Source organism: Triticum dicoccoides, chromosome 2A, assembly GCF_002162155.2.
Source record: "Triticum dicoccoides isolate Atlit2015 ecotype Zavitan chromosome 2A, WEW_v2.0, whole genome shotgun sequence".
Taxonomy (NCBI): Eukaryota; Viridiplantae; Streptophyta; class Magnoliopsida; order Poales; family Poaceae; genus Triticum; species Triticum dicoccoides.
The window spans coordinates 688,530,561-688,542,236 of NC_041382.1; the positions used below are offsets into that span (position 1 = coordinate 688,530,561).

An 11,676-nucleotide genomic window follows, 5' to 3' on the forward strand; every position below is an offset into this window, starting at 1 on the left:
GAAGAGTGCGAGCGCGAGTGCGGGAGTGCTAGGTCACACCCATGTCGTTATTGGATATTTTTCCAACCATGTGAAATGACGGAAATACCTTTGGCGGGGCACTGAATTTACAGGCAGTGGCACTAACGAGAGGAACTATTCATTGCTAAAGCATCCAGTTTTGATCCGGCGGTCCAGATTGTCTGGAGGTTAGATCGAACGGTCCAAAACGCATCAAAAATCGAGATGAACGGCCGGATGTGCGAAATCGCTGTGAGCGCTCGGGGGCTTTGTCTTTTTTGTTTCTCGATTTTTCTCGATTGAAGTGGTTATTTACCGGAAGTAGAGTAGGGCCCACATTGAGCGATGACCGCCGAGACCCTCAAACTGTCAAACACTGACGGACAGAGTAAACACTGAAACACACACATCCACGCGGGGACAGCACGACCGACCCGCACGCACACGCGCGCGGCCCCGGCGACGTCACCGGAGGGAGACGGCGACGAGCTTCGGTCCCCACGACCTCCTCGCCGGAGCGCCCTAGGCGGCCTCCGCCATGGCTCGCCGGTCGTCGTCCTCCTCCTCGTCCGGGGCGTGGCGGTACCTCAACCCCGCCTACTACCTCAAGCGGCCCAAGCGCCTCGCGCTCCTCTTCTTCGTCTTCGTCGCCGCCACCTTCGCCTTCTGGGACCGCCAATCGCTCGTCAGCGAGTACGAGGTGCGCTCCCCCCGTCTCGCCCCTGGAGAATTCTCCCCTGATCCGGGTCGGAACCGCGGGGATCTGATTGAATTTGGTTCTTGCGGCCAAGTAGCTTCGAATTCGTCGCGGCGCTGGTTGGGCGCTGGATCTGGGTTTAGCGATGACTTGTGGTTTGAGCCGTCGGGATAAATGGGTTTAGGCTTGTCTGCCTATCTGGGGTTCATTTGGGAGAGATTGTGCCGAGGATCTGGCAGTCCGGTTGAATCTTGACGCTTTTGTCTGAGATTTGATCTTTTGAGCGAGTGGATCTTATGAGGGGCCACTAGGCTATAGCTCAACTATACGTGTGTAACGATTATTGGTATTAGTTTAGATTTCTTTCCAGCTTTGACTGTAAATTTGGCGAAGAATTGTATGTCTTTACAATCCTAGAATTAGTGGGATGAATATGGGTACAGTGAGGTACTTTAGCAGCTTAGAATTTTCTCAGGCGGGGAGACCTTAACTGTTTTAGTTAATCCGGGGAAATAATCCAGACCTTGCCATGTTTCTCAATTACTACATGGTGTAGATTTGGAGAACATAATACTAGTTGGAACATTATTATACATGGCACATGCAACTTTATGATTGTGGTTTGTAGTGAAACTGTTCATTGAATAGCTGTTGTATTCTGAGGAGTGACTGTAACTCTGATTGCCCTATTATGTTAGTATAGTCATATAGAGACTCATATTGGTTTAAGCTTGGCAAGATACAAATGTTCATTGGGACTTGTTATGAGTAATTAAATAATTTGGTGGATGCGAGTATGCGACACGTGAGCTGTACTATTTATACTACCGTTTGTTAGATATGCTAGTTAAGTTGATCCAGTTCTCAGTAATCAGATGAGTGAAATCTGAATTGGATGTAAGGTTGATATCCCATCTGCTAGTTAGAAATGCTATTTATTTGGTCTTTTCTCTATTGTAGTGCCCTTCTTGTGTGAGAGTGAATGAAGGTATAGTATTCAGTCAAGAAATTTTCGTAACGGCTCATGTATTTGACGTCATCACGGATGGCAAGGTATAGTGTGGCATTAGATTATTGTAGTTCATTGCCACTGTTACTGTGATCAGTAGGTATAGTTGGGCGTTGCGTGTGTATGGCTGTTGTGACATATTATTTGATTTAATTCGACTAATATAAATCTTTCTTAAATATGCATATACCTCTTACATTCCTATATCACTTGAGTTCCTTGTCAAATGTAAAGCTTAAGAACCTGAGCATCACTATAATTAGCGCTATCCAAAAGCAGCATGTGGCCAAGTTGAATTGTGCTTGTTGGCATGATAACTATGGCTGCTAAATGTGAATGAATAAGGATGAGGTTTTGGGATGCACTTGATAAATGTGTTCTTGCCGCTTCATTTAATTGGTACCATCTGTACTCCGTAGACATGCAGTTCAGCTTCTTTTTTTTTTTTTTGAAGAAAGGCATCGACTGTCATTTTATATTTCATTATTCATTGCTTGTTTTTCAACCTTATTTACTGTATTAATCTAATTTCTGTTTTCCTGTGTTGCAGTCTGAGATTTCCCAATTACAAAATGAAATAAATCAGTTGCATGGTCAGGTATGTACTATTGCAATATTTGTAACTTCCATGCTGGTTTACTTTCTTTCTTCCTTTTAATCAACATTATTCTTTTTCCTTTGAAAATTTAGCGCATTTTCTGTCTATGTAGTTAAGGAAGGCTGGTGTTCAACTGGAGGAAAATCCAGCAACTGAAATTCCCAGAAAAGATCTTGTAGAGATTGATCCTATTAATAATGAAAGGAGGGAAAAGGTTAAGGATGCTATGCTCCATGCCTGGAATTCCTATGTAAAGTATGCATGGGGAATGGATGAGCTTCAGGTATTTTAGTAATTCTGCTCTATAATTTGTTTTCATTTTCAATTTGTCTTGAAAAACTCCACAATGTTTTCGTTCTTCACCTTTTCAGCCGCAATCAAAGAATGGTGTTAATAGCTTTGGTGGTCTCGGGGCAACTCTTGTGGACTCGCTAGATACACTGTATATAATGGGCCTAAGAGATGAGTTTCAGAAGGCCAGAGAGTGAGTTCCACTTGTATTGAACCATGCAGAGATTTCAAAATGCTGCAGCTGGTTCTTTCGTTTCATCCATTACCAAAATTAGCATTTGATTTTAGTTTGCTTTTATGAAAGTTCAGTTCTGTACACGAAGCTGTGCCGTCATCTCCTTTTATTATTACATGATGTATAGATATGAATTCCCTAATTTGAAAATGAAGCTCATTATATACTCGAATTGGATGACCTTGGTATCGAGTGGCTTGTCGGCCTGTTGATGGAAGGCACACCATAAGGAGGTGCCAAGAGATAACAACACTGCTTGTATAGCTCGCCACCCAACAAGGATATCTAAAGCTACCAATCTTTTAAGACAGTTTCTATCTGGTCCACTGGAGATAAAGATATGCATTTAACTAATTAGGCTATGTTACCTTGAACTTCCTAATGTAAAAACATGCATTGGACTAATCCAATTAACAGGATATGATTCTAGCAATTCCATAGTTCTCATGGCCCTCAGGGGTGGTCAAGGGGGCTTGTCTAGGTGCATGGCTATTACAAGGCTTATTGGGCATTTATGTATTTTGTCCATATATTCCCTCTATGTTACAGGATAATCCGAAGGGTCTTCTTGACTATCTTTTTGTTGGGCAGTCTATTGGTTTCATGGCTTTCATCTGTTCTATCCATGCAATAAAAGACTAATATTTTATTAATGTATTAGATCTTTAGTGTCTCCGTTTCTTTTGTATCATCTCACATCATACTATTCCTTGCAGCCATTTGAATACTTTGTTGTGATTTATGTCATACTCCTGATCTGACTTGTGTCCATTTCATGATAATAGCTGGGTGGCAGAGTCATTAAGCTTTGACAAGGATTATGACGCAAGCGTTTTTGAAACGACCATAAGGTTGCATTACAAGGTTTATCTTTGTTATAGTATTCTTGCAGATATTTGGCTGCATAGGTCTATGCCATGTAGCCATATCACATTATGATTTACTAGCTTAACTGTCTAAGCTTCTGTTATATATTCGTATTTAGGGTTGTTGGAGGTCTCCTCAGTGCATATGATATGTCGGGTGACAAAGTATTTCTAGAAAAGGCGAAGGATATCGCTGATCGATTGTTACCTGCCTGGGATACAACATCTGGTATCCCTTATAATTCAATCAACTTAGCTCATGGCCGAGCTCATAATTTTGGATGGACCAACGTGAGTAACTGATGCTCTATTTTCCATTAAGTACCTACTGCCGCTGCAAGTTCCTTCCAAACACACGAATATTACAATCATGTTTATTTACCAGCAAACCAGTAAGCTTCAATTTTATACCCAGGCTTAGAAATCCATCTCAAGCCTCAATGCTCAAATACACAAGTCATTAACAGGCTACTGAGCGTTGATCTCTGCGGCACAACTTGCCATTGAGAATTACTATCAAATATTGTCTTCTTTTATGACACATTTCACCTGAACCTATTTTGTTTTCTGTAATGGACAATGAATCATATGCTTTATTATTTCTGCAGGGTGATAGTATCCTTGCGGATTCTGGAACGGAGCAGCTTGAATTTATAGCTTTGTCCCAGAGAACCGGAGATCCTAAATATCAGCTGAAGGTTAGTATTTCACTCATCGTACCAATTTTATGTAATTTGCTGGGACAATTCTTTGTTACTAAGTGTTGTAGCTAGTTTTGTGCAAAACATAGCTACCAGCCACAATCAAGAGTGGGAAGTTCTCTTCTTGGATTCGTAGTGCCAATCTACTGCTATTTTTTGCTAGTAAAATTCCCACGTATGTCTGGCATGTTTATACATTCAAATGCATCCTATATGTCTTCTTTTTTGGCCTCTTTTTTTCAGTATTGATCTCTCATGTTTGTTGCCAAAATATGATTCTAGGCAGAAAATGTCATCCGTCAGCTTCAGAAGATATATCCAAGTGACGGCTTACTTCCTATCTACATAAATCCTCAATCAGGACAAGCATCATACTCAACAATAACATTCGGTGCTATGGGAGATAGGTAATGCTATTTGTCCTACTATTTGAACCAAATTGTATTCTTCCTCAAATAGTGGTGCCCTATTTTTGCCATTCAACCATGTAATATTTTGTGCAAATTGTTAAGCAAGTTTGATCTATCTTATTGGACCATGGATAATTTTTTTTATCACATGTTCGGTTGATATTGACTCCAAAAGATAAAAATAACTCATATTTGCATGCACGTTTCAGCTTCTACGAGTACTTGCTCAAGGTCTGGATTCAGGGGAATAAAACCGAGAGCGTAAAACATTACAGGTGCGGGCTTGACTTCACAATTCATCATAATCCTTTTCATCATTTTTTAGTGAAAAGTCTATTTATTCTGCTTTGTAACGTGATTAATATTTCCATTTGCGGTGCTTAACTCAGACAAATGTGGGAGACATCAATGGAAGGTTTAATAAGCTTGACCAGGCAAACTACACCCTCTAATTACACATATATCTGCGAGAAAAGTGGTGGCTCGTTATCTCACAAGGTAAAGAATCTCCATTCTGTTGATTTTCAGCAGGATGCTTTCTAAAGCTTATCTGGCATTGTCTCTCTAAAGTTCTGACTGGTTCAGCTTGTGACCGACACAGATGGATGAACTTGCATGCTTCGCCCCTGGTATGCTGGCACTTGGAGCCTCTGGTTATGGGCCTGAAAAAGCTAAACAAATTATGAATCTGGCAGAAGAGGTAAATCCTCTTAAGGAATCTCATTTCCGTATCCAATATTTCTAACTATTGCATATGGTTTTGTTCTGTTTGTCCATCTGATTTCCTTTTCCTATTCTCTTTATAGCTTGCTCGGACCTGTTATAACTTCTACCAAACAACTCCCACAAAGTTGGCTGGAGAGAATTATTATTTCCACGCTGGACAGGTAGTGTGTGGGCCCTTATCTTCTTTCTAGCAATCCAGTACCATGGCATCAACTCTTTTGTTAAAAACAATGTCATCAACTAGTGGTACTTTCCAACTTCATAGGATATGAACGTGGGCACGTCATGGAATATCCTGAGACCCGAGACTGTGGAATCACTCATGTACCTGTGGCGCCTTACGGGGAACAAAACATACCAAGATTGGGGATGGGACATATTCCAGGCATTTGAGAAGAACTCCCGCATAGCATCTGGATATGTGGGACTAAGAGATGTAAGTTCTTAGTGGCACCTTCCATCCTTGAATTTCCCCACTGGAAACACCTGCCTTACACTAACAAAACTTACTGCAATGTTTCGATCTCAGGTGAATAGTGGTGAAAAGGACGACAAGATGCAGACCTTCTTCCTAGCAGAGACGCTCAAGTACCTCTATCTGCTGTTCTCCCCTCCGTCAGTCGTATCTTTCGACGAGTGGGTCTTCAACACTGAAGCTCACCCTTTGAGAATCGTTCCAACACATGGTAGCAACGGCCAGTCAATTGAAACTGCAACACCAGTGGTCCGACCGTTCGGTAGGAAGCAAGGGAAACAGGGGTAGGCCTGAACAACAGAGCAGAGAATTTTTGCATCCGCCGTGTGATTGTGACCTGCCTTGTTGAGAACGTTACGTTACGATGGGAATTTCTTCCTGCAGCGGCAAGGGTTGCAAATCACGGCACTAGGCTATTTAGGCAACACAAATTGTAGGTAGAGCATCATGGATAATTTGGGGCATGCTGAACCTTCAGAGTATAACCGAAGATCAGAAGCCCCATGAAAGTTTTCATCTTCGAACTTGCCTATGCTCCGTGCGTTGTTGATTTGCAACACATATGTAACTTAGTGTCCATAGGTTGTTCCTTTCATGGGGCTCTCCTGGAGTTGTATCCTTATTGTTTTGATTATATGATATATAAAAGGGGTTGTGTTTCCTTTCAGTATCTACATTTTGTTAGGACTTTTGGAAACAGTGGCCGCATTTAAGAGAAAAAAAGTATGTGGGCCTGTATTTGCAGACCGTTTTCTGTGCTACCTGGTGAGAATATATTCGTGGAATGTAGTAACGATGTGGAATTAAAATGAATAAGCGATCGTCCATAAAAAAACCGAAGGAATTATTGTGCTTATTTAGGAGGGTCAGTGTCAAAAATAAATTGACAATTCTACTATCCCTGTGTTTCAATATTTTGTTGATTTATACACATGTTTGGTGGCGCGTCTATTTTTCTGCTTGGGCATCCCAAGATGGAAATTAATCTCGATTTGCAAAGGCTATCTGTGTATTGTATTTCATTTTTAACGCCATTTGGCCCAGGGCTGTTAACATGTAAATTTGTAAGGGCGTCCATAACCATAAACCATAGTGCATTGGAATATTTTGAAAGGAAAAACGTGGCCATATTTTCATACCATGGTCAAGGTGGTGACCAGGTTTGGGATGGTTTGATGCTGCATACATTGGAGATGCCCTAATGCACCTTATCGATGTTAATTCCTCGGCAATAACTACACCTTCTCTGCAAACAAACAAAAACAATAGCCACACTGGTAATAAGGAAAATAAGAGGCAGCAGCTGGCATGTGGAGTTTGATGAAGCAATGAAGTCTGCACTCACACCCAATCTATAAATAACTACCTTCCTCCTATAGTAGAAGCAATGCTTGAAACTATGGTAGAGGCACTTCTCTTTTTACAGGCGTGTGGCAGTGTGAGGCAATCACACATAATGTCAATATGAGGAAGTCTAATAGGAGAGCAAAAATGTCCAGCACAATGAGTGCAACACCGATACTTGGTGCGGACAATTTTTTTTAGAAATGGGATGTATTGGAAATTTCAGTTAGAGTTAGAGGCCATTGACACGTCCAGTATCATAAGGAATTGGAAGCACATACATTCTCCCATCCATCAACTTTATACTGCGATGAGTGGGTCTTCGACACTGAAGTTCACCCATTAGGAATCTTGTGATATATGATATCGAACCAACCAACTGGCTCTCCAATGTCAGTTGTCCAATTCTTTTGGAGGAAGCAAGGAAAACATGGGTCGGACTCGGAGGGTTATTTTCATGTGTCGTGCTATTGTGTCCTGCCTGGTTAAGAACTTCACGTTACAGGGCAGAATTTCTTACTGGAGTATCAAGGGTTGCATATCATGGTATTAGGCTATTTAAGCAACACAGTTATACGATACTCCGTGTATCTCTACTCCAAAAGAGGGAGTTGGTAATCACGCTTCACTACCACCAACACTATATTACACCCGCGAGCGTCTTACAGCCGACTTATTTGAAGCGTGAATTAACTCAATTAAATCAGCATTTCCTCAAAACAACATCATGCACTAATTCATTCAAATCAAATCTTTTAAAAAGAAATCTCAACTGAATCCAAACTTTCATTTCCTTCCACTACTCATACCCAAACCAAATCAAATCTTACCAGAACATCAACTAATCAAAGTTGACTGGCCCATTTGACGTGTGCACACGTTTTTTTTTTCTATGTTTCGTTTTTGGTTTCCTTTTTTCTGTTTTATTTTTTATATGGCCAACCTAATATTTTGTGCTCGGCATTATCAGAATTGGCACAGACATGTATGTCATGCTTAGTTGGTAGCATCGCTTTCATTCCGGATATACCTTCCCCATCGATTTTTTTTTTCTATCGCACCAATTTGTTTTAACCGATTTCTAGCCCACTGACCTCTTTAATCCGGCTTTTCTGCCAATCTAATAATGTCGTCATATCTACTCCTAAAGGGGTAGTTGGTAGTCCCGCCTCACTACCACCAACAGTATATTACGCCGCGAGCGGCCCATTTGGCGCGTGCATTAACTCAACTAAATCAATATTTTTTCAAAACAACGTCATGCATTAATTCATTCAAATAAAATCTCAACTAAATCTAAATCTAAAATTTCCTTTCCTTCCACTACAAATACCCAAATCAAATCAAATCTTACCAAAACATCAACTATAATCAAAATTGCCTGACCCATTTGACATGTGCATGTGTTTTTCTTTTTCATTTTTTATATGTTTCATTTTTTTGGTTTATTCTTTTCTGTTTTATTTTTCTATGACCAGACTAATAATTTGTGCTCGGCACTATCGGAATCGACCTGTACGTCATGGCTAGTTGGTAGCGTTGCCTTCATTTCTGTTAAATCTCCCCCATCGAACTTTTTCTATCCCACCAATTTATTTTAACTGACTTTTAACCCACCGATCTATTTAATCCGGGTTTTTTCTGCCAAATTAGTAATGTCGTTATGGAAAGTAATCAATCACGATGATCTCTAACAAACCTTTAAACACCAAATCTATGGAAAGGAATCAATATTGGATAACACAGGGCAATATTTATGGAAATGAATCAACGTTTGATTACACAACCCAACCCGTTTTCAGTATTGGTTTGAATCCCTGCACTCCGGTTAATTACCCACAACAAAGTGGCCAACCAGCTGGTTAAATTTGCCTCATCCGTTTAATTCACATCACCCTTTCACACTAGTTTTTTCTCCCTCACACGTAATTCCCCTTCCTCTGTCGACCCAACTCATCTCTTTCTCTCTCAAAAAAATCATCACTCTATCGGTCTCTCAAATTCTCCCGTTGCTCGACTATCTTTTTTCTAGGGTTCCTCAACACCGTCACCCCTTTGCCACACCTGCTACCGCCAGCTGGTGGCCGAGATCAAGCTCATCGAGTGTGGCCTAGTCGAGGCCCCGACTCGCGGGACGACAAAGCTAGCGCCATCACCTCACCCCGGTGTAGGGTGTGTCTGTGACCGCGGTGTGGGCAGCGAGGAGCTCCGCGAGGGCTCTCCGTCCGCCCACCCATTACTCGGTCATGGCCACGCACATTGTAGATGTGGTGCTGCTCCACCCCTCCATGGTAGTCGCCACGTCCTCCTCCACCTCCTCGGTGCCCTAAACCCCCCACCCTCTGGAGACGCGGGCCAGCTAGGGCGATCCTTCTGTCCACCCCTCCTCGGCCATGGCCATGCCGCACTACCTCTGTCAGAAACACCCCTTCCGTTCACCTTTGTAGTTAACTTTCTTATAGATGAAGTCAATCCTCGAATATCTGTTTATTGGAACCATTAGATTTATTAGTAGTTTTAGTCATGACATTTCAAGAGAGCCTGACATGAAGGAAAGAAACCCCTATCCCTTTTAAATCATGTAACGGTAAGGGGGTGACACTCTTGGACGGTGAGAAATTATTGACGTTTGGTAATGAAAATAGTATTATATGAAGAATATTATAGAAATATAATTGCATGAAAATAAAGTTCAACTATTGCTGTCATATTTTTTGGCCATACCTATATATTTACAACCCTCTTATTTCTATTATTACACTGTTCTTCGCTATACATGACAATTCAACTATGAAATTGATTACAACTTACATGCATACTGAGCAAACTTTCCTAACAGAACCACTTCAGACTCAAATGGAGAATCTGCAGTTGTGTCGGACACACCACTGCAAACCCTATTGTGTATGTCACAATTCCCAGCAACAACCGTTATGATGGTACAATGCCACGATCACTAGGGACATGGATTCGAGGAGGACAAGATGGTAGCTATCGACAAGGATTCGAGAAGGACCAGACACCACAGTAGTGGTTGTAATATTAGCCGAGATGAATTTGAAAAAAATAGAGTCGATATGTGGAGGTAAATATACGATAGATTTTTGCTGGAGAGAACAGATCGATGTGTATGCACTAATAGCATTTGCTTCATGAAGCATGCTATTAAATTTGTATTACTTTTTTATTCTTTGTTTTGTGTTATAAAACGTATTAAAAAAAGTATAGACCAGCCATCACCTCATGGTGTATAAGAATTTGTAGTAATATAATATGTTTCATGTGAGAAGATTGGTGAAAGTGCATGTTGATGGAATTTGAGTATTGAGGGATAAATTAGTATTACTATGTAACTACCCTTGCATCACTTAGTGAAATATGGGAGGACACACATCTTTCACATGCACGAGAGTGGATTAATAAAATTAGTGTGAATAAGTTGAAGAACTATCATACCATGGCAATGGCATACATATTTGATGATATTTGTTGTAAATAGAGGGGGTCCACAACACTCAGATGGGAAGGCGGTTGCCACCCTTGTCCCTTGCCGCTGGCCTGCCACGATGGCGTCGATCACTGGCTCACTTAGAACACGAGTTAGTGAATTTTATGATAAGAGTGAGGGTTGAGAGTGAGCGGGATGAGTGTTGGGGTTGGTCTGTTCAGTTACGACTATCTGAGCAAGATAATTTCCCTACTTAGAAAATGTGGCAAATTGCATTCCTTAGTGGTGGTTTTGCAGCAAATTGCATGAGCGAGTCGTTCATATTTTTTCATCAAGTCGCTTAATTTTTTGGTTGGGATAGAAGGGTAAATGCATTGGTTGGTTTCTTCAAAAGTTAATAACAAATGTTTTTTTGGTTAGGATAGAATGGTAAATGCATCGGTTGGCTACTTCAAGAGTTAATATAACAGACACGGTGTCGTATCAGTTCCATGCCCAACAATGGACATCATATTTTTGTTTCGTGGTAATGCACGACATTCAAATGTATGTTACAACGTGGCAATGGCTTAGGAGACATCAGATCTGGCTTCTGGGCTGGGGGACGCACATGCCTCCTCCCCCTTAATGGTGGTGGCAGATCATTACAAACATTGAGGGAGGGATCAAGGCGGAGAGCGGGGCGGTTGGTAGGGGACTCCTCCTTGGTGGTCTGGAGGGAAGTACGCTGTGAAGGAGAGAGGGTGTCATGGCAAATGTGAGGTGGGCATGATCCGATTTTAAAGTAGAGGACTCCAGAGAGAAATGTCTTGCTACGGTAGGAAACCGAGAAGAAAGTCGAGGGTCGGACAGAAAAATGGAAGGGTGCATCATAGG

General features: G+C 41.4%; 1 protein-coding gene across 2 annotated transcripts; it reads left to right on the forward strand.

The window, feature by feature from the left end:
• The first annotated feature begins 382 nt into the window (after window positions 1–382).
• On the forward strand, window positions 383–6,684 carry LOC119356278 (mannosyl-oligosaccharide 1,2-alpha-mannosidase MNS1-like). 2 transcript variants are annotated; one of them, XM_037623220.1, is made up of 15 exons: window positions 383–700; window positions 1,658–1,750; window positions 2,257–2,304; window positions 2,417–2,587; window positions 2,676–2,788; window positions 3,616–3,681; window positions 3,816–3,987; window positions 4,305–4,394; window positions 4,680–4,804; window positions 5,017–5,082; window positions 5,197–5,305; window positions 5,409–5,507; window positions 5,614–5,694; window positions 5,799–5,969; window positions 6,063–6,684. In XM_037623220.1, exons 1-15 carry the CDS (start codon window positions 539–541, stop codon window positions 6,294–6,296), a joined length of 1,800 nt encoding a protein of 599 aa, XP_037479117.1. In that variant the 5' UTR covers window positions 383–538; the 3' UTR covers window positions 6,297–6,684. The 2 variants fall into 2 exon arrangements, with proteins under 2 accessions (XP_037479117.1, XP_037479118.1); XM_037623221.1 differs by lacking the exon at window positions 1,658–1,750 and having other exon boundaries at window positions 386–700.
• The last annotated feature ends 4,992 nt before the right edge of the window (window positions 6,685–11,676 follow it).

Excerpts from the sequence above, each read along its gene's own strand:
- LOC119356278 (XM_037623220.1), top strand. The coding sequence starts at position 539 with ATGGCTCGCCGGTCGTCGTCCTCCTCCTCGTCCGGGGCGTGGCGGTAC. Across the intron at positions 4,395-4,679 it reads ATCCTAAATATCAGCTGAAG|GCAGAAAATGTCATCCGTCA; the intron begins GTTAGTATTTCA and ends ATATGATTCTAG. Across the intron at positions 5,083-5,196 it reads GAGAGCGTAAAACATTACAG|ACAAATGTGGGAGACATCAA; the intron begins GTGCGGGCTTGA and ends TGCTTAACTCAG.